This window comes from Salvelinus fontinalis, chromosome 6 (assembly GCF_029448725.1).
Source record: "Salvelinus fontinalis isolate EN_2023a chromosome 6, ASM2944872v1, whole genome shotgun sequence".
NCBI lineage: Eukaryota > Metazoa > Chordata > Actinopteri > Salmoniformes > Salmonidae > Salvelinus > Salvelinus fontinalis.
This window is the reverse complement of record NC_074670.1, coordinates 55,740,624-55,761,723: the sequence shown is the minus strand read 5'-3', so window position 1 is coordinate 55,761,723 and position 21,100 is coordinate 55,740,624. Positions and strand designations below refer to the sequence as shown.

General features: G+C 41.0%; 1 protein-coding gene across 1 annotated transcript; it reads left to right on the top strand.

Moving 5' to 3' along the window:
* The first annotated feature begins 14,022 nt into the window (after positions 1-14,022).
* On the top strand, positions 14,023-20,976 carry LOC129858171 (glutaredoxin domain-containing cysteine-rich protein 1-like). Its single transcript, XM_055927192.1, has 4 exons — positions 14,023-14,439; positions 17,816-18,055; positions 18,410-18,475; positions 20,605-20,976. Exons 1-4 carry the CDS (start codon positions 14,023-14,025, stop codon positions 20,782-20,784), a joined length of 903 nt encoding a protein of 300 aa, XP_055783167.1. The 3' UTR covers positions 20,785-20,976.
* Positions 20,977-21,100: the final 124 nt, after the last annotated feature.

Sequence of the window (21,100 nt, the reverse complement as noted above, 5' to 3'; positions counted from 1 at the left end):
CAATTCTTGATATTAAATCATAGTAAAGTCAGTTAGGATCACCACTTTATTTGAAGAATGTGAAATGTCAGAATAATAGTAGAGAGAATTATTTATTTCAGCTTTTATTTCTTTCATCACATTCCCAGTGGGTCAGAAGTTTACATACACTCAATTCGTATTTGGTAGCATTGCCTTTAAATTGTGTAACTTGGGTCAAACGTTCCGGGTAGCCTTCCACAAGCTTCCCACAATAAGTTGGGTGAATTTTGGCCCATTCCTCCTGACAGAGCTGGTGTAACTGAGTCAGGTTTGTAGGCCTCCTCGCTCACACACACTTTTTCTGTTCTGCCTACAAATTTTGGGATTGCGGTCAGGGCTTTGTGATGGCCACTCCAAATACCTTGACTTTGTTGTCCTTAAGCCATTTTGCCACAACTTTGAAAGTATGCTTAGGGTCATTGTCCATTTGGAAGACCCACTTGCGACCAAGCTTTAACTTCCAGACTGATGTCTTGAGATGTTGCTTCAATATATCCACATTATTTTCCTCCCTCGTGATACCATCTATTTTGTGAAGTGCACCAGTACCTCCTGCAGCAAAGCACCTCCACAAGATGATGCTGCCACCCCGGTACTTCACAGTTGGGATGGTGTTCTTCGGCTTGCAAGGCTCCCCCTTTTTCCTCCAAACATAACGATGGTCATTATGGTCAAACAGTTCTATTTTTGTTTCATCAGACCAGAGGATATTTCTCTAAAAAGTACTATCTTTGTCCCCATGTGCAGTTGCAAACCGTAGTCGGATTTTTTTAAATGGTGGTTTTGGAGCAGTGGCTTCTTCCTTGCTGAGCGGCCTTTCAGGTTATGTCAATATGAGACTTGTTTTACTGTGGATATAGATACTTTTGTACCTGTTTCCTCCAGCATCTTCACAAGGCTTCTTTGCTGTTGTTCTGGGATTGATTTGCACTTTTCGCACCAAAGTACGTTCATCTCTAGGAGATGGAACGCGTCTCCTTCCTGAGTGGTAGGACGGCTGCTTGGTCCCATGGTGTTTATACTTGCGTACTATTGTTTGTACAGATGAAAGTGGTACCTTCAGGCGTTTGGAAATTGCTCCCAAGGATGAAACAGACTTGTGGAGGTCCACCATTTTTTTCTGAGGTCTTGGCTGATTTCTTTTGATTTTCCCATGATGTCAAGAAAAGAGGCACTGAGTTTGAAGGTAGGCCTTGAAATACATCCAAAGGTACACCTCCAATTGACTCAACTGATGTCAATTAGCCTAACAGAAGCTTCTAAAGCCATCACATCATTTTCTGGAATTTTCCAAGCTGTTTAAAGGCACAGTCAACTTAGTGGATGTAAACTTCTGACCCACTGGAATTGTGATACAGTGAATTATAAGTGAAATAATCTGTCTCTAAACAATTGTTGGGAAAATGACTTGTGTCATGCACAAAGTAGATGTCCTAACCGACTTGTCGAAACTACAGTGTGTTAACAAGAATATTGTGGTTTTAATGACTCCAACCTAAGTGTATGTAAACTTTTGACTTCAACTGTACATGTCAGCTGGTGTTTTTTTTCTGTGTCATTTTACTCAGACAGAGTTTGCAGCATGACCAGCCACACCAAAGAAATTAGTTCTAGCAGTATCAGTAGCTATCTTAATATGTTATTATTGTCTAGAGAGATGCTTAGCAGACAGTCTAATCCAGGGCGATTTACATAGCCATCAGTGGAGGCTTGTGGTAGTAGCTATAGGAGGACGGGTTCATTCATTGTATTGGCTGGGATGGAATAAATGGAACCGAGTCAAACGTGGTTTCCATATGTTTGATGTGTTAGACACATTTCTATTTATTCCATTCCAGCCATTACAATGAGCCCGTCCTCCTATGGCTCATCCCACCAGCCTCCTCTGACATTCATTCAACTTATTATGAACCTGGCTGCTTGATCAATATTTGTGGCTGGACACATCTGTGGCTTCCCCTCTAAGATATATGAACATATGATAGTCTGTCAGTCTATCGCACAATCAAACGCCATCTTGGATTATCTTGGATATTTCTCTTGGATATAAATATCTTGGATATTTCAAGGAGATAGTAGTACCAGATACACCTATGACATACAACATGCCTCCTGCTCCTGCTCCTGTCAACCCACTGATCTATGAGAACTATGTTTGGAAAGTAGAAGATACATTAAAGCAGACAAGCATATCTGTGGAGGTGTGAGAAACGCTGAAAGTGTGAGAAGTATTAAATCTACAAGAACACAATGCTATTCATGTTTAATGCATGTTCAAGATATATCTATATATATATATATCTTAAAATTTGAATAGCTTATAGATATGATGATGACATTTTCAAAGGGAACTAGAAAAACCACACCCACAGTTGGATATATAGGCCATCTCAGAGCATTTTGTATAAAGGAGTTTGAGATCATTGACTTAGAACCATACAAATAAACACTTGAACATGCACACTCGAGCAGGCTTCTAGAGACGCATCTCTTGCAAAGATTTCATTTTTCTCTCTCCACCTAATTCAACATCGGCATGCCACCACAGGGGTTTTGGTTCTATGGCTCCTGAGGTTGCTTAGCAACAGTGACAAGAAGCCTGCCCCTTTGATTATGTGCGTGGTGTTTTTTTTATTGCATATCATTCTAAAAAATGACAACTTACCCCTCTACATGCCTTGCCCCTGTCAAAGCAGTTTGAATTGTCATGAAACCCTGCATGTTTTGGGTTTTGTTCAGTTCTGCTATTATGATCACAATGACTACCATTGTTCGACCGAATTGACATGTGGAACAATATAAGCTAAATCCAACATGTTAATAAAACATTCTAGGACAGAGCTTTAAAAACTCTAATTACACCATTAGTTGAACTGAACAGTGATATATAGACTAAACATGACAGCATTGTAAGGGGAATTGAGCAACTGAATTGTCTGAATTGCCTTCATGCCTTGGATTCAATCCTTTTTATCTGCACAATAAATGATGTAACACACCTCTTAACTGTTATGGTTGCACAGATCTTATTTAATGCCCCTGAGAAGAGCATATTGCAAATGTAACTTGAGCAGGAGATTTCTTTAATAAAGCATGTGCTGCTCATCAAAGATAATTTCCCCTCAAGGCTCTGGCAATAGCAGATATACAATTCAGAAGCAAGGAAGGAACAGAGCTACGATTCAAAAGCAAGGAAGGAGGAACAACTGAAATTGTTCACTACATTTACATTTAGACTGAGTAGCCTATCTTGCAATATGGCTTAAAGGGCGGTAGTCCTATTGATAGAGATGAACACCATAGAACGCTGGAGCCACTCTATACAAAACTCACATCCTTACCATAAAGTACCTAATTTAATTCGTTAAAAGCTTATGTCATTTGATTTAAGATTACAGGTACTTCCGGTTTTCCATCTGAGGAATGGTCATTTAGATAAACACAGTTACCATGAAGCAGGAAGTTCAATCTAATGCACCATTCTCTCGTTGTAGGAGTCGTGAGGCCATTTGGCCGGGTAGACCACAGTCTTTCATGGACTCAGCTTGTTTGATTTGATTATGTTGGCATTACTGCCCACTCTTGTTGTAATGGGACCTGCAATTATCTTTGCCTCTCTCTACAGTCAAAGGTCTTGGGTCTGAGAAACCGGCAGCACTGCTACTGACCACAGGCTAGGACTGTGCAGCATAAGTCTGACCATAAGTCTGAGATGAGTGTGTGTGTGTGTGTGTGTGTGTGTGTGTGTGTGTGTGTGTGTGTGTGTGTGTGTGTGTGTGTGTGTGTGTGTGTGTGTGTTTGTGTGTGTGTGTGTGTGTGTGTGTGTGTGTGTGTGTGTGTGTGTGTGTGTGTGTGTGTGTGTGTGTGTGTGTGTGTGTGTGTGTGTGTGTGTGTGTGTGTATTTGCATGTGCATGTGCGTGTGCGTATGCGTGTGTGTGTAAGCAGCTTTCTCCATAATCAGATAAGAGCCCAGTAAATGCTGACCTCTGAGCTGAACTAATGTAACGGAGTCAAGGACAGATGATCTTAATAAAGATGTGAATACCAAGAGGACCTTCGCCTCTCCTGAGTCCATACGGAAGTTGCAGCGATGGGACAAGACTAACTACCAATTGGATATCACAAAATTGGGGAGAAAAAGGGGGTAAAAAAATATATATTTGTCATCTTAATAAATGTATACTAAAACATGGTGCATGCTAGCCTAAGTAGCAGTCTGTTTGGCATGACAATGAGATGCCATGCTAGCCTAACTACCAGTCTGTTTGGCATGACAATGATTTGCCATGCTAGCCTAAGTACCAGTCTGTACCAGTCTGTACTGTACGCATCCGGCCGAGACCGGGACACCCATGAGGCAGTTGCCCAATTGGCCCAGCATCGTCCGGGTTAGGGGAGGGTTTGGCCGGACGGGATGTCCTTGTCCCATCGCGCTCTAGCAACTCCTTGTGACGGGCCGGGCACATGGACGCTGACTTTGGTTGCAAGCTGTACAGTGTTTCCTCCGACATATTGGTGCGGCTGGCTTCCGGGTTAAGCGAGCAGTGTGTCAAGAAGCAGTGCTGCTTGACGTGGTCGTGTTTCGGAGGACGCATGGCTCACGACCTTTGACTCTCTTGAGTCCGTATGGGAGTTGCAGTGATGGCACAAAACTGTAACTATCAATTGGATATCATGAAATTGGGGAGAAAAAATATATATATATTTGGCATCTTAGTCTCTTTCTGATTATTAGTATGGCCATCTCTCAACGAGATGTACTCCTCTCACTCTTTCCTGTTCAGTGGGTTGGAACGATTTGCTAATGGGGGGAGATTGATCCCTCGTTCAGCCCCAGGGAGTGAGCTGAGCCAGACTCATAGATACAAGCATTAATCCTTGTCTCTCTAGCCCTTTGGGAGGTTATGGGCCAGCCTGATATTTCACTGCAAATTTAATTCCAGTCTGCCCTCTGGTGGATGTTGTTCTATTATACTTGGGGGATGGATCAGGTTGATTGCCATGTAAAGGGAACCTTTGAGGGAGCACAAATACTTTGACTCCTAAAAGCTAAAATAGAATATAATAGAATGGAGTAGAATGGAATTGATACAACTTTTAAAATATAAACGTATTTGTGACGGGCTTATTCTTGATCACAGTCTCTCACTTCGATGCATGAGGCAACACTCTGTTATATATGGAGTATATTTGGTTAATTGAATCACCCAAAATATTTGCTTTTCTGAATCTGATCAAACCAGCATTGTGTTCATCAGGGCACACAATGTTTAAAAACGTTTCTTATTGGAGTCTATATAGTCCGGCCTTGTTTCAGTCCATTTTCTTCCATTTGGTGCCTAATGAACACGGCCCAGAAAAAATGGCAGTTGTTTTTTACTGAAGTCAGTGACATAACAATGAATGTACAGTTTTTCAGGGTTCTCTATTATGTGATGTTTTGTTTTTACATAATTCTCTGTACTGATCACTAGCCTACTCTTTGATGCCTTGGGTGTGGGAGGAGGTGCAGTTTAACATTGTGTTGTGATACGTTTGATAAGCCAATAGCTAATCCCAGAACCATCTGTCATGAGAGACTAGCCAATAGCATGAAATGTGGGGATGAAAGCCGGGTGCTGATAGGTTAAGGAAAGGTCCCCTTTGAGTCCCAGTTGCTCTGTCGGACACAAATATGACATTTAGAGGGAAAGACACTGCCCTTAACCATGGAAGTCCTATTGGGTGTGCAAAAGGTCATTCCCTACCCACTTTTTTTGACATGGCTTGAAGTTTTGTTGATTTTACATATAATTCACGTTAGTTGACTACTCAATCAAATATTGGCTTATCGTTGAACTGACCTCTGTGCACAGTGGGTGCATGGATAATCTCAGCTGCTTGCGGTAACTAGTCTTACAGACACTATCACTACAACAGCTTCACCACAGGGGGTATTGGCGTTGACTGTCCAATGTACCCTGTGCACCTACTAATCCACGAGAGACATACTGTTCTGTTCTTGTCACCTTCCCACACTGGCTTCTCACCACTGTCCATTTGGCCCTAGCAGTAACATGAAATAACCCATTACAGACAAAACTAAATCTCTATAGCAGCTTTAAAGGGGCAATCAGCAGTTTCTACATTCATTTTTGGACTCAGAAATAAATTATATGTACCTATTGATTCTTTTTTTTGTTATACTCTGTTTTTATTGTAGGAACACAAAGAAAGTACAAATAAAGTAAAATAAAAGAACAAAAATTATCTGGCAGTTACAGTGCACTTCATACCTTCATCATCATATCATCATATTAGTTACATTAGCATCTTTGAATTAGACCTTTTCCAAGTATGAAACCCATTTCTCCCAGTATTCCTGACCTCTCTCCTGTTGAGTTCTTAAAGCAAAGGTCATACGCTCCATGTGGTGTATTTCTTCTAAAATGTCTATCCATTGTGTCACTGTGGGAGGGTCTTTTTGTAGCCATTTCCTAGTGATAGGCTTTTTACTGGCTGCCAGTAGGACCTTCAAGAGGTACTTATCTCTATTGTGTAAGTTATCTGGTATTTCACCCAAGTACAAAGAAATGAATGTTTGTTCTATGTCAAATCCCATTATTTTTCCAATGTTAGATCTTATTTCTCCCCAGTAAGTTTCGATTGCGGGGCAGGACCAAAAGATATGAGAGTGGTCCGCCCTCAATGGACCGCATTCTCTCCAACAAGGGTGTGGTGAGCCAGTCTGTTTTGATTTCAGTTTAGGTGTTATGAAGAAACGTATAACATTCTTCCAACAGAATTCTCTCCATGACCTTGAGTTGGTGGAGCTTTGTTGAGTCTCTAATATGTTCAACCATGTTTCATCAGTTATTTCAATGTTAAGTTCCTCCTCCCATTTCTTTTTAATATAGTTTGTAGAATGTTTCTTTGAGGATTGAATACCTAAGTAGAGATTTGAAATCGTTTTTTTGTTACTCCCCAAGTTGTATGCGTTAGTGAATACTTGGATTAATTTTGGAGGTGCTCGAGGGTCAGTCACTTTTATCTCCCTTAAGAAATAGTGTCGGACTTGTAGGTATCTGTAAAAATCTTGTTTATCCAAGCCATGTTTTTTTACTTAAGTCCTGGAAGTTATCTAGGTTCCCATTCCTTATAATTGTACTGAATGATGTGATGCCTTTCTGCGTCCATTGTTTAAATCTGCTGTCCTGAGTTGCAGGGATGAAGCTGGGGTCGTATGCGGGCCAACTCAGCAGTTTGATCTCTGTGTCTAAATTATTTTGCTTAACTACCCTAAACCATGTCTTCAGAGAGAAATTAATCCACTGATTTTGTCTATTGTATATTTCTTTTACCATGTCCTTATTTCCCAAAACTGACTGTATGGGTATCCCTGTCAAAGTAGTCTCGATGTCTTTCCATTTGGATTCGTATTCTGAATTTCACCAACAAACCAGGGGTCTCAATTGGGCTGACACATAATAATCTTTTAGGTTTGGTAAGGCCATACCCCCACAGTTTTTTGGTAATTGTAATGTTGTATATCTAGTTCTTGGTCTCTTACTGTTCCAGATAAACCTTGATATCCGTTTATCCCATTCCCTAAACTGTTTAGGTGGGATTTCTATGGGCAGTGATTGGAACAAATACAATAACCTCGGCAGGATGTTCATTTTGATTGTTTCAATTCTACTACTAAGATCTAAGGGAAGTGAGTTCCACCTGTCTAGGTCATCATATATTTTCTTGTTGATGTGATCGTAATTCATGCAATAAAGTTTGGGTGTATCTTTTGGTAGGTATACTCCAAGATATTTAATGGATGAAGAGGTCCAGGTGAAGTTATACCTATTCTTCAGCTCTTCCTGTGGGGTATAATTATATACTAGGGCTTGGGTCTTGTGTACGTTAAGCACATACCCTGAATATGTTCCAAATGTTTGTAGAACATCCATCAATCTAGGTACGCTTGAGCCTGGGTCTTTAAGGAATAACAGAACGTCATCCGCATACATGCATATCTTATGTTCACTGTCTCTTATTGTTATTCCCTCTAAGGTTGGGTCCTGTCTTATTGCCTGTGCTAATGGTTCGAGGTACAAGGAGAAGAGCGTGGGTGAAAGATTACAGCCTTGTCTTGCCCCTCGCTCTAATTTTATTGTTCGTGTCAAATATCCATTTATCTTTATTCTAGCGGTCGGACATGAATACAGTGTTTTGATGCACTGTATCACTTCTTTGTTGAAACCAAATCTTTCCATAACTTGGAATAGGTAATCCCATCCCACTGAATCAAATGTTTTTTCTGCATCTAGACTGATTAATATTGCACTTGTCTTATTCTGAGTAATGTGGTCCATGACATGTAGTGTTCTCCTTATATTGTCCTGTGTCTGCCTATTTTGTATGAAACCAGTTTGATCTCCGTCAATCAATTCTGGGATTATGTTCTCCATTCTTTTGGCTATTATTGATGCATATAGTTTATAATCTGTGTTAAGAATTGTGATAGGTCTATATGAACTGCATTCTTTCTTATCTTTACCCTCTTTTGGGATTACAGATATGATGGCCTCTCTCCATGACGGTGGGAGACCACCCTCCCTCAGAGTCCAGTTAAAACAGGCCTTAAGTAGAGGTGTTAGTTGTTCTCTGAAGATCTTGAACCATTCTGAAGGGAAGCCATCAGTGCCTGGAGACTTGTTGACTTTTTGTTGAGATATTACTTTATTAATTTCTTCGGTGGATATTTCTAAAGTTAGTCTATCATTTTGCTCTGTCCCAATTGAGAGGAGATCAAGTGAGTTCAAAAAGTGCTCTATTGTCTGTGCATCTGCCTTCTCTGGTTGCTTGTACAGATTTGTGTAATATGATTCAAATGCATTCTGTATTTCATCTAATTTGCATGTGATCTTTTTTGTTTTGGGGTATTTTATTTTAAAAATGGTATTCTGTGCTTGTTGTTTCCTGAGTCTCCATGCTAGTAATTTGGTTGCCTTTGAGCCTGCTTCATAATATCGTTGTTTCAGGAACCTAAGTGTCAACGTCGTGTGTATAGGTGGCAGGGAAGTCAGGCGCAGGAGAGTAAACGAAGTGTATATGGAGACTTTTAATAAACGTCCATGACATGCTCCAAACACGAGAAATATACATATATCAAATAAAATGGGTACAAGGACCCGTCACACACCTATACACTAATAAAACAACACTTGACATAAAACAATCTCTGACAAACACATGAAGGGAAACAGAGGGTTAAATACACAACAGGTAATGAATGGAATTGACAACAGGTGTGTGGGAAGACAAGACAAAACCAATGGAAAATGAAAAATGGATCGATGATGGCTAGAAGACCGGTGAAGTCGACCGCCGAACACCGCCCGGACAAGGAGAGGCAACGACTTCGGCAGAAGTCGTGACACTAAGCCTTTTCTCTACTTCTTCTCTATAAATCTGGTCAATTTCCTGTTTTACCTTTTGAATCTCTCGTAATATAAGAGGGTCTTTGTATTGACTATGAGATCGTTCTAAGTTTCTTAGGGTTTCCTGTAATTTCAGCAGTTTCTGTGCTTTAATCTTTTTCTTGAGAGACGATGTGGCTATGATTTTTCCTCTAATAACCGCCTTAGCTGCATCCCACAATATAGCAGGAGATACTTCCCCATTATCATTATTCTCCAGATAGATGTTCAATTCTGTCTTTATTGATTCCTTGAATGCTGGATCATTCAGCAGGCTTGTATTAAGTCTCCATGTAGTATTTCTTGGTTTGCTATCAAGGTGTAGAGTGAGGTAAACTCCATTATGATCTGATAAGTCGCTCTGCCCGATCCTACAATCCTTAAGCCTGTGTCTATCTGCACTGTACATAAAAAAGTAGTCTAACCTGGAGTATTCAGTGTGGCGGGCTGAGTAAAAAGTATATTCCTTATCGGTCTTGTGGGTGTCACGCCATACATCAAGCAGTCCTAGATCCTGCAGTATCTTATTGATCTTTTTGGCAACTAGGCTCATTTTCCTATTTTGATTTGTGCTGTCCAATTTTGAGTTTAGAATTGTGTTAAAATCCCCTCCACAGATAAGAGTGCCAGTGGTTTCTGTGGCAATTAAATCAAACACCTTCCTATAGAAGACCATGTCACTCCCTGGGGGTGCGTATACATTAAATAATGTAACTTCCTTGTTATCCAGTTTACATTTAACAAGTATAAATCTACCCTCCTTGTCTTTTATTTCTGACATAAACTCAAAATTTACTGAATTTGGGATCAAGATTGCAACTCCCCTTCTATCCCATTTTGTAAGAAGAAAAAAAAGTGTTCCTATATCCCATTTTCTTGAGTTTCTCGTGTTCAGGTGTGGATAAGTGAGTTTCCTGCCAAAATAGTATGTCAACTCTCTCCCGTTTCATCTTTGCTATTACCTTACTTCTCTTGATGGCACTCCCCAGTCCGTTTACATTGAGACTTATGACCTTAAATTCCCGATGATGCATCGATATAAATAAAAAAAACTGTCCACCATATCTGCCTGCTTATCATGAACCTAAAAATGAACGAAAATTCAAGAACGATAATAAAGTAAACCAAAGTGCGAAAGTACTTTGGTATTTGGACTCCCATGTCAGAGGACTGTCTCTTGCCTCTGGGGTTTGAGGGGATGAGCCTGTCCGCAGGATGGGCCCCTCGCTCAGATATAAAAATGCGTGACGTAGCCACAAACAAGACCTGGTGGAAGCGAAAATAATAAGGGCGCCTATTTCGTCGCTTATACACATCGGTTAATTACAAGTGAAAACTATATCGGTCATGCGTGCATATCATGAGTCCTCCCCTTGATATAACCTTCTGTCGCCCCGTTGTCAATGTGTCATTAATCCTTAGCTAATATATATGTTATTAACGTGACGCTACTTAATGTGTTCATAAAGAACACATGCTTTTGGGTACTCACCCTTGTTCAGCATTGGGGGGAAATAGGGGAGATATTTTATCTATTGCAATGTCAACCGTAACAACCCAAAGTCTTAACAGCTGCGGTAACTATTAATTCTGTTAAATCCGATTCAGTGTCTTTCATCTTCCCGTTGGAAATGCCTGAGTCTCTCTCGGATGTGAACGTCCTATCGCCGAGATGACCCTGCTTGTTGACAGCGATCCATGGGAGAGCCTGCTCGAGTCTTTCCGCTGGTGATGTCGCCTTTCTCCTGGCGGTATACTCCACTGGGAAGCCCCTTGACTTCAGGTCCTCAGCCGCCTCGTCTGCATGCTCGTATGTAACCGGGCCATTTTTCAGAAATACCCGCGTTTTTGCCGGGTATGGTGTTTGGAAGCGAATACCCAGGGAATACCCTTTCTCTTTAAGTGCTTTCTTAATGGGGGTGTATTCTTTCCTTTTTTTTCAGTATCTCTCCCGCGTAGTCATGATCAAAGAACACTCGTTGGCCTTGGAAGTTAACAGGTTTTTTCCAGGTAGCATGTAAAACCTTCTCTATGACTGAGAATTTTAGGAACCGTATTACTATGGATCTTGGTGGGGCGCCGCTGGGGGGTTTTGAGGCCAGAGCTCGGTGTGCTCTCTCGATTCCCAGGTCAGTGTCGTCGTCAAGTATGTCCTTGAATAGACCCTCCACGAAGTTGGGCATCGAGTCTTTTTCTGCGCCCTCTACTACGTTATAAAGTCTAATGTTGTTTCGACGTGAGAAACCTTCGAGTTCTGTCACTTTTGCCTGTAGTGCATGTTGGCTTTTCAGTGACTGTTCAATTATTTCCTTGACTGCGAAGTTCCACGTGTCCGTTTCACCAATGCGCTGTTCTGCGTCCCCCATTCTTGTAGATATGCTGTGAAGTTCTAATTTGTTTTCTTCCAGTTTCTGGTAAATGCCCTTCTTGAACTCATTTAGTTATTTTCTTACATCTTCTCGAAGTTCCTCTCGTATGCCTGTGAGAGCCCGTGAGAGCCTCGCGCAATTCCTCCTTCATCACCTCACGAAATGAAGGTTCATTTGCTGCTGCTATCTTATTTGCGCTAGCATTAGCCATTTCGGGTTCTTCGACGATTATATATTCTGCTGTCTTGTTACGGGCTGTTGTAGCTCCACGACCTTTTCATGTTTTCCCCTTTTCCATTTTGCGTAAGTTATTATAATGCTCAGAGTAAATACTTGAATTTGGGGGGGAAATTCCCAACCGATGTGCAGTACGAAAAACTAGGCAGCCATTTCCTAAGTTGCGTCACCGGACAACCGTACCTATTGATTCTTGAAGAATATAACTTATAAATGCCTCATGAGCTTAGTTTAACTGTCGTACAGGTCAGAACCCAAAATATAAGCTTGTTTTACTCCAATGTTTGTAAACAAAGTAAATGTCAACAAACACTTTAGCCTCAGTACATGGTTGACACTATAATTGTGATAACATGGATGGTCATTCCTTGCATCCATAGCTCTGTCTATGAATTTGAGAGTGGTTACATTTCTCCAGCCCCATCCCTCAGCATTTTACCAAAACAGGGAAAATGCTTTGTTATTGTTTCAACTGCCGATTGCCACTTTAATGTTCTCATATCATCAAAAAGTCTATGAGAATATGAGAGTCGCCTCAGATCAATAGGAGTTGGCACCACAGCCGATCTCATAGTACTAGGCCTCTGAGGCACCAGTAAGAGCCATCCCACTTCCCCCCGGTCTGTCTCATCAGCACATGCGACGACAAGGACAGCTGGGCACAGGGATGAGGGGTCAGGGCCAATCTTCCCTCAGAGGCTGACCTGGGCCACTCAAACAGAGTGGTCTTGTCACGGCTCTAGCTAAAGTACCATATTTGCACAGAGACACTTCAACACCTATGACACAATAAATGTCTGAGGCAAGGTGTTTCTGCAGACACAACGTGGTATTGTGTGGCCATTATACATTATATGGTCTGGTCCACTACTGTCGGGTGAAGTGTGTTTGATGAACACCTTTCCCCGACGCCGGCTCTACGATGGGTGTAACAGCAGCCTTGCTTTCCCCCAGAGTTCAAAGGGCGGGAAATGTACACCAATGAGGACAAAGGATGGATGGACGTCCCCTTATGTCATTCATTCATGCTCAACAGGTGTGTGCATGTAGTCACAACACAATTCTGAGGAGGCACTTACTGCCAAGCACAATGCCCCGGCCTTCACACAATTCAAATGGTCACAATCTTCCTCATCCAGGGTGTGTGTTCGTGTTGGAGACTTGGAATGTCTGTAAGACAATAGATGAGATTTTCTTCCTAAACAGACATATTATGTAATGAATGATCACCGGTTCAAATCAGATCCCTATGGAAAATCAGTCACACAAGTCCAATGTGAAAGTGTACCTTGTTCAGGCAAAAGTTACTTTGTACAATTTTGGCAGGTTGGAGACAGGTTAGAGACTCCTGCAGTATGAAACAGTACTGCAACAGTCGTAATGTTGATGAACATTCAATAATGACCCTCAGATAAGCTACCCTAAGTTGATCTACTGATCCATCCCACTGGGCACACACTGGTTGAATCAACGTTGTTTCCACATCATTTCAATGAAATTACGTTAAACCAACGTGGAATAGATGTTGAATTGACGTCAGTGCCCAGTGGGATCTTACAAAGAAAAAGAGAATGCTGTTGTTTGATGTACCTCATAAAAAAGGCCAGTTTGTTCAAAACGGTTTGTCAAATCTTCAGAGAAAACTGCAAAGTGTGATGAATTATTCAGCAGGGGCTATCGGTTTACTTTAGGTCGCTTTTCTCTGTTACCATGGTAGAAATACATGCATTATTTACTGGTCCTGTACTGCAACTTCAAGAGCGAGGCAGCTTAGGATTGCCAGTCTTTTTTAGAACTCTTCAAACTGTGAGGATTACTCTAGTAATCCATGAGGAAAAAATAGTTTGTCTAGTCAAAGGTGGTTATGTTAAGCTTTGAATGAAAGAAGAAGGGGACTGCAAAGCACCTTTCTGGACCATGTAATCTACTACTGGGTTTTCCAATGGAGGAGACAATGTTGACACTGCCGGGTGAAGAGAAGCCCCAGAAGCAGCTGAGGTTCCGCGTGGCTTCGGGGAATAGCGGTCGGGTGCTGAAGGAGATTTTTAAAGATGAGGGGCCATCAGACTCGTTGGATTCAGACTGCACCAGTAGTTTGGATGTAGACCGGATCAGTACACCTTCCACAAGTGGAGATGCTAACGGACATGGTTTTCTGTATGGGTTTCTGGGCTCCGAGTTGGATTATAGCGAGAGTGAGCCAGATGATCTGCTCATGTATGCGGGGGCCTCAAAGGACAGAGCACTGATCAGCCACAAGCGTGTCAACATCCTCAGCAACAATGGGACTGTGAGGGGAGTCAAGCACAAAGTCAGTGCAGGTCAGGCCTTATTTGAAAATCTCCCTAATGCATTTGGGGTAAGTGATCTAGGTGAAAGTATGATGAATATGTGTTGTACCTTTTCAGTGTTTTTTCATAGTTCTCATTTGTTTGCTAGTGCATCACAGCAAAATTGCAAATGGTAAATCAATTCTAGTGTTAAATTCAACACCCAAAACTGTTAATATTGTCCCACACTACACAGAGTAAATGTAACACTTTCACAGAATGTTAACTCAGTAAATAGATAAAAGTAACATGTCAACACTGGTTATTATTGCATTCACTCTACACAGTGTTAAAAAAACAGCAGAGTCTATGTTTTAATTGAATAGTTGACTACCCTTTAACAGTGTAGGGTGTGAGCTTAAATTATAGGCACTATAAATCTTACAGGCTCCATATAACATAATAAACATGATATAAACATATAATTCTAAACATTTGTTTGCATAAAATATCAAAAGATGCTTTATAACCTAGAAAGTAACCAACGGAAAACAGGTGCTGTTTATATCCTCGTCTCATATAATAAATTACAAGACCGAGAATAGCACAGCACACTTTCTAATTAGTATACAAGGTAAACCAGGTTTAAACATCCAAATAAACCGATCACTCTCTCAATATTGTTTTTCTCTCAAAACACACTACTGGTAGAAAACAATAATAAAGCAAGTCCGGCTGAGACTGAGGCTGTCCTAATATGGACACCGTAGACCGCTTAGTGTTAATGACATCACATAACTGTTTGTCATCTGCATTACTAGTCCATATATGTAAAAGGCCAGTAGCCAACCTCCTCCACAATGTCACTGGCTGACGTCTGGTTTCAGGTAGTCACTCTCAGTCCCTGGACAAATGAACACAAAGGAGGACAAGGTCACTTGGGAATTAATGATGCATTTCGTTAAATGTTTCAAGAGAAGCTAATCAGGTTAATTAATTATCTATACTTTGCTTTCTAGCATTTTCTGTGTAAAGAGTTAATGAGTAGTAAGCATCGTTAGATAACTTGCATTAAAGCACAATATGAGAATTATGTGAGACACCTAGAGCAGGATCTGGTGGTAATGGAATGAGGCCTGTGAAAAGAGTGCATAGTGTTGCCAGCCAGGCGTAGAGAGGGATTACCTGTGTGGTTACTCAGGGCTGTAGTAGATACACAACACTGTCTGTCAGATATGGTGTACTGAATACTGTATGGGCTGCAGAGGAGGTTGGTGGGAGGAGCTATAGGAGGACGGGCTCATTGTAATGGTTGGAATGGAACTAATGGAACGGAGTCAAACGTGTTTTCCATATGTTTTTGATGTGTTTAATAACGTTCCATTAATTCCATTCCAGCCATTACAATGAGCCCGTCCTCCTATAGCTCCTCCTACCAGCCTCCTCTGATAGGCTGTAGTGTTACACAGACTAGATAGTTCAGTTACTGTAGCTGCAATTAATAACAAACAAAGAAGAAGCGCCCTTTTGAAACAAGTTACTAGTTGAATACATTTCCACAGTCAAAGTTGAATTTCACATTAAACAGAGAGGATTTTGTTAACTCATATTTTCGAGTCAAATGGTACTTTTCCCCTCTATGTTCGTAAAATTGGAAATCTGGTCTGGCCATTGTTACGATTGTGAAATGTAATCTTTAGAAGCCAGTTTTCTGGACAAAGATTAAGTCTCAAAGCTATTTCAACAGAGATAAACCATTTATTTTTAATCCATGACTAGGTTTATTAATCTGTGTCTGGGAAACAGGCTCATAATGTGCTATACTTAAAGGGTCTGCAGTATAGTGTTTTCAAACTACTGTGTGAAAAGAAAGTAAATGTAAAGAAAGCTACAAAAAAGCCAAAATATGCCTGAAATATAGAATTAAAGCTCTGTCATTTTACAGTATATGAAAACTTGATTTTGAGGGATTGAAACATTGCAATACTACAAGATGTCTGCATTTAAAATACAGAGATGACAGAATATAGCAAATTCCAGGTACTGTAGTGAGCTTCAAAAGTATTGGGACAGTGACAATGTAGTTGTTGTTTTGGCTCTATACTCAATCATTTTGGATGTGAAATTACACAATGACTAAAGTGCAGACTGTCAGCTTTAATTTGAGGCTATTTTCATCCATATCGGGTGAACCATTTAGAAATTTCAGCATCAAAAATGCTAACCTCTCTTGTTATTGTAATGGTGAGAGGAGGTTAGCATGTCTTGGGTGTATGATATTTGTGCGTCTGTAACTTTCTCACTAATCATTATTCACAATTCATTCAGGATTATCCGTAATCATGGTAGCATCCACATTAATGTAGAAGTGTTTAGAAAATATATGATATTATTATTTACAATAAAAGTGATTTCAAGGCCTCCCGGGTGGCGCAGTGGTCTAGGGCACTGCATCGCAGTGCTAACTGCGCCACCAGAGTCTCTAGGTTCGCGCCCAGGCTCTGTCGCAGCCGGCCGCGACCGGGAGGTCCGTGGGGCGACACACAATTGGCATAGCGTCGTCCGGGGTAGGGAGGGTTTGGCCGGTAGGGATATCCTTGTCTCATCGCGCTCCAGCGACTCCTGTGGCGGGCCGGGCGCAGTGCGCGCCAGCCAAGGGGGCCAGGTACACGGTGTTTCCTCCGACACATTGGTGCGGCTGGCTTCCGGGTTGGAGGCGCGCTGTGTTAAGAAGCAGTACGGCTGGTTGGGTTGTGCTTCGGAGGACGCATGGCTTTCGACCTTCGTCTCTCCCGAGCCCGTACGGGAGTTGTAGCGATGAGACAAGGTAGTAATTACTAGCGATTGGATACCACGAAAATTGGGGAGAAAATGGGATAAAAAAAATAAAAAAAAGTGATTTCAAAATGGCACAATAACATTATTTTCCATTAATTTCTATTGGGCACAAAACAATCTGAAACACAACCAAAACAAACAGCAAATGCATCCAACAAGTTTGTAAAGTCACAAGCTTGATGTAATCATTGTGTGCTATAAATATGGGATCAAATACATAACTTTTTACTACTTTAATACACATATAAATTAATTTGTCCCAATACTTCTGGTCTTCTAAAATGGGGGGACTATGTACAAAAAGTGTTGTAATTTCTAAACGCTTACCTGATCTCAACCCAATTGAACACTGGAGACTCTGGAGCATGGCCTGAGACAGCGTTTTCCACCACCATTAACACAACACCAAATTATGGAATTTTTCATGGAAGAATGGTGTCGCATCCCTCCAATAGAGTTCCGGACACTTGTCGAATCTATGTCAAGGTGCATTGAAGCTATTCTGGTGGCCCAACGCTTTATTAAGACACTTTATGTTGGTGTTTATTTATTTGGTCAGTTACCTGTTTATAGATGGTTAATCACATACAGCAACTCATTTAATTTTTTGTGTGTTTTCCTTTCTAGCCGAAGTTGACACTAGAGTTTGGGCGGATAGTGATATACACCACCAGCTTCCGGGTAGTAAGGGCCACATTTGAGCGGTGTGAGTTGGTCCGCAAGATCTTCTCCAACCACAGGGTCAAGTTCCTGGAAAAGAACATAGCCCTGGACTGTGAGTATGGGAAGGACCTGGAGGAACGATGCAAGCGTGTGGGCGAACCTCCCTCGCTACCAGTCGTGTTCATCGATGGACACTATCTCGGGGTCAGAGCTTTCACTTGGTCATACAGTTCATTTGAAAATTCCTGAGCCTGTATTAATAAACCGTCTCAGACTAGGTGTGCTGATTTAGAATCAGTGTGGCATTTTATATCATAACGAATAAGATAAAATGGACAGAGGGATCTGACACAGCACCCCTACTTTAAAATGCTTTATGAGTACTGTTGACGTTTGAAATTACTAACGTCCTATTGTGAAACATTATAGCTCGTATTACCCTCAAACAACATATATGATCCACCTTGAACATATCAGTGTTATGACCATAAATCTATGAAACAATCATATGTTTAGTAAGGATATGAGGAATCTTACACTATGATAATAACTTTGCAGGGTGCTGAAAAAATATTGGGCATGAATGAATCAGGAGAACTTCAGGATCTTCTGGCCAAAATTGAGGTAATTGTTCATCAAGTACCACCATGCGACAGATATAATACGTTCAGTAATAACACCGGTAACAGCACAGTTATTAACTAGTTAAATGTCATGTTTCAAATGATGCCTCTGAGTCCAAACAAACATCAATGAAACACAGGCTAGCAGTAGAGCACTTCTATACCACATTGGCTACTCATCTACTGTGACAAAATACCAGTTCTATGTATCTGTGATCTAGAGCAGTGGTTCTCAGTCCTGGTCCTGGGGACCCAAAGCCTAATGACAAGTTGATGATTTGAATCAGGTGTGTAGTGCTTTGATTCAAATTATCAAAGCCTGATGACAAGTTGATGATTTGAATTAGATGTGTAGTGCTTTGATTCAAATCATCAAAGCCTGATGACAAGTTGATGATTTGAATTAGATGTGTAGTGCTTTGATTCAAATCATCAAAGCCTGATGACAAGTTGATGATTTGAATCAGGTGTGTAGTGCTTTGATTCAAATCATCAAAGCCTGATGACAAGTTGATGATTTGAATCAGGTGTGTAGTGCTTTGATTCAAATCATCAAAGCCTGATGACAAGTTGATGATTTGAATTAGATGTGTAGTGCTTTGATTCAAATCATCAAAGCCTGATGACAAGTTGATGATTTGAATTAGATGTGTAGTGCTTTGATTCAAATCATCAAAGCCTGATGACAAGTTGATGATTTGAATCAGGTGTGTAGTGCTTTGATTCAAATCATCAAAGCCTGATGACAAGTTGATGACTTGAATCAGGTGTGTAGTGCTTTGATTCAAATTATCAAAGCCTGATGACAAGTTGATGATTTGAATTAGATGTGTAGTGCTTTGATTCAAATCATCAAAGCCTGATGACAAGTTGATGATTTGAATTAGATGTGTAGTGCTTTGATTCAAATCATCAAAGCCTGATGACAAGTTGATGATTTGAATTAGATGTGTAGTGCTTTGATTCAAATCATCAAAGCCTGATGACAAGTTGATGATTTGAATTAGATGTGTAGTGCTTTGATTCAAATCATCAAAGCCTGATGACAAGTTGATGATTTGAATTAGATGTGTAGTGCTTTGATTCAAATCATCAAAGCCTGATGACAAGTTGAGGATTTGAATTAGATGTGTAGTGCTTTGATTCAAATCATCAAAGCCTGATGACAAGTTGATAATTTGAATTAGATGTGTAGTGCTTTGATTCAAATCATCAAAGCCTGATGACAAGTTGATGATTTGAATCAGGTGTGTAGTGCTTTAATTCAAATCATCAAAGCCTGATGACAAGTTGATGACTTGAATCAGGTGTGTAGTGCTTTGATTCAAATCATCAAAGCCTGATGACAAGTTAATGATTTGAATCAGGTGTGTAGTGCTTTGATTCAAATCATCAAAGCCTGATGACAAGTTGATGATTTGAATCAGGTGTGTAGTGCTAGGGCAAAAACAAAGGACCAGGATTAAGAACCACTGATCTAGAGAGAAACACAGTACAGAATAGGAATAGAAGGACTTGATTCAATTCCCCCTTCAGCCCAGCAGTGGAGAATGAATGAAGAATAAACCTCAGTCAGATATGACATCAATAATACATCAGGGAACTGACATAAATGTTGCACGGGCATCAATAACTGGCCATCAATAATGGAAAGCTCGTTATTGATTCTCATCCAACAAATTTGTTCACACACACGGGTGAGAGTCATATCACTCAGGGGTGGCAAAATGAGGTTGTGTGAACTGAAGTGATTCAAACAGAGCCAAGATACTGACACAGGCATAGTGCTCTGAAAAAAGCTCTGTATTTAACCCTTTCCTCTCAGGGAAAATTACAGCAGAATACAAGGCCATGTTGGCAAGCTATCAAAGCAAAGAGCCCAATTAGGCTTACTACACTGCAGCAGAGCAAACCCCCAAAGATCTTGCATACAGTACCGAACTATGCTAAACTATGAATTTAGCCAGTGGCATGACTGGCGTGTGTGTTTGTGTGTGTTTGTGTGTGTGTGTGTGTGTGTGTGTGTGTGTGTGTGTGTGTGTGTGTGTGTGTGTGTGTGTGTGTGTGTGTGTGTGTGTGTGTGTGTGTGTGTGTGTGTGTGTGTGTGAGTGCATGTGCCTTTTCCCCCAGAGGGTACAGCACCCCCACACGTGCCAGACCTGTGGGGGCTTTGCCTTCGTCCCGTGCCCCATGTGCCATGGTAGCAAGATGTCTGTTTTCCGCAACTGCTTCACAGACTCTTTCAAAGCCCTGAAGTGCACCTGGTGCAATGAGAACGGCCTGCAGCCCTGTTCCAGCTGCAGCCAATGACGACTCCAAGTGCCTGACCCCAATATCCCCATTCCCTAGGCCCTTCACCAGGGCCACATGTTGTATGTTGCCCATATTAGGACAGCCTGAGATAAAAACATGTCCTGCTGAGATTGTCCTAATATGGACACCGTACATTTGGACCGCATCAGAGATAATGCTTTGCACAGCATGTTTTTTTGTCTCAATAAAACTGTGTTTTTAAGAAAATATGATTTGGTATATGTTCTATTATCTGCGGTGCATGTACACCCCATTGATCAATAGCAGGTTTTAAGTTTGAATTTTCATGATGTGAAATTCTCATGGATCCAGT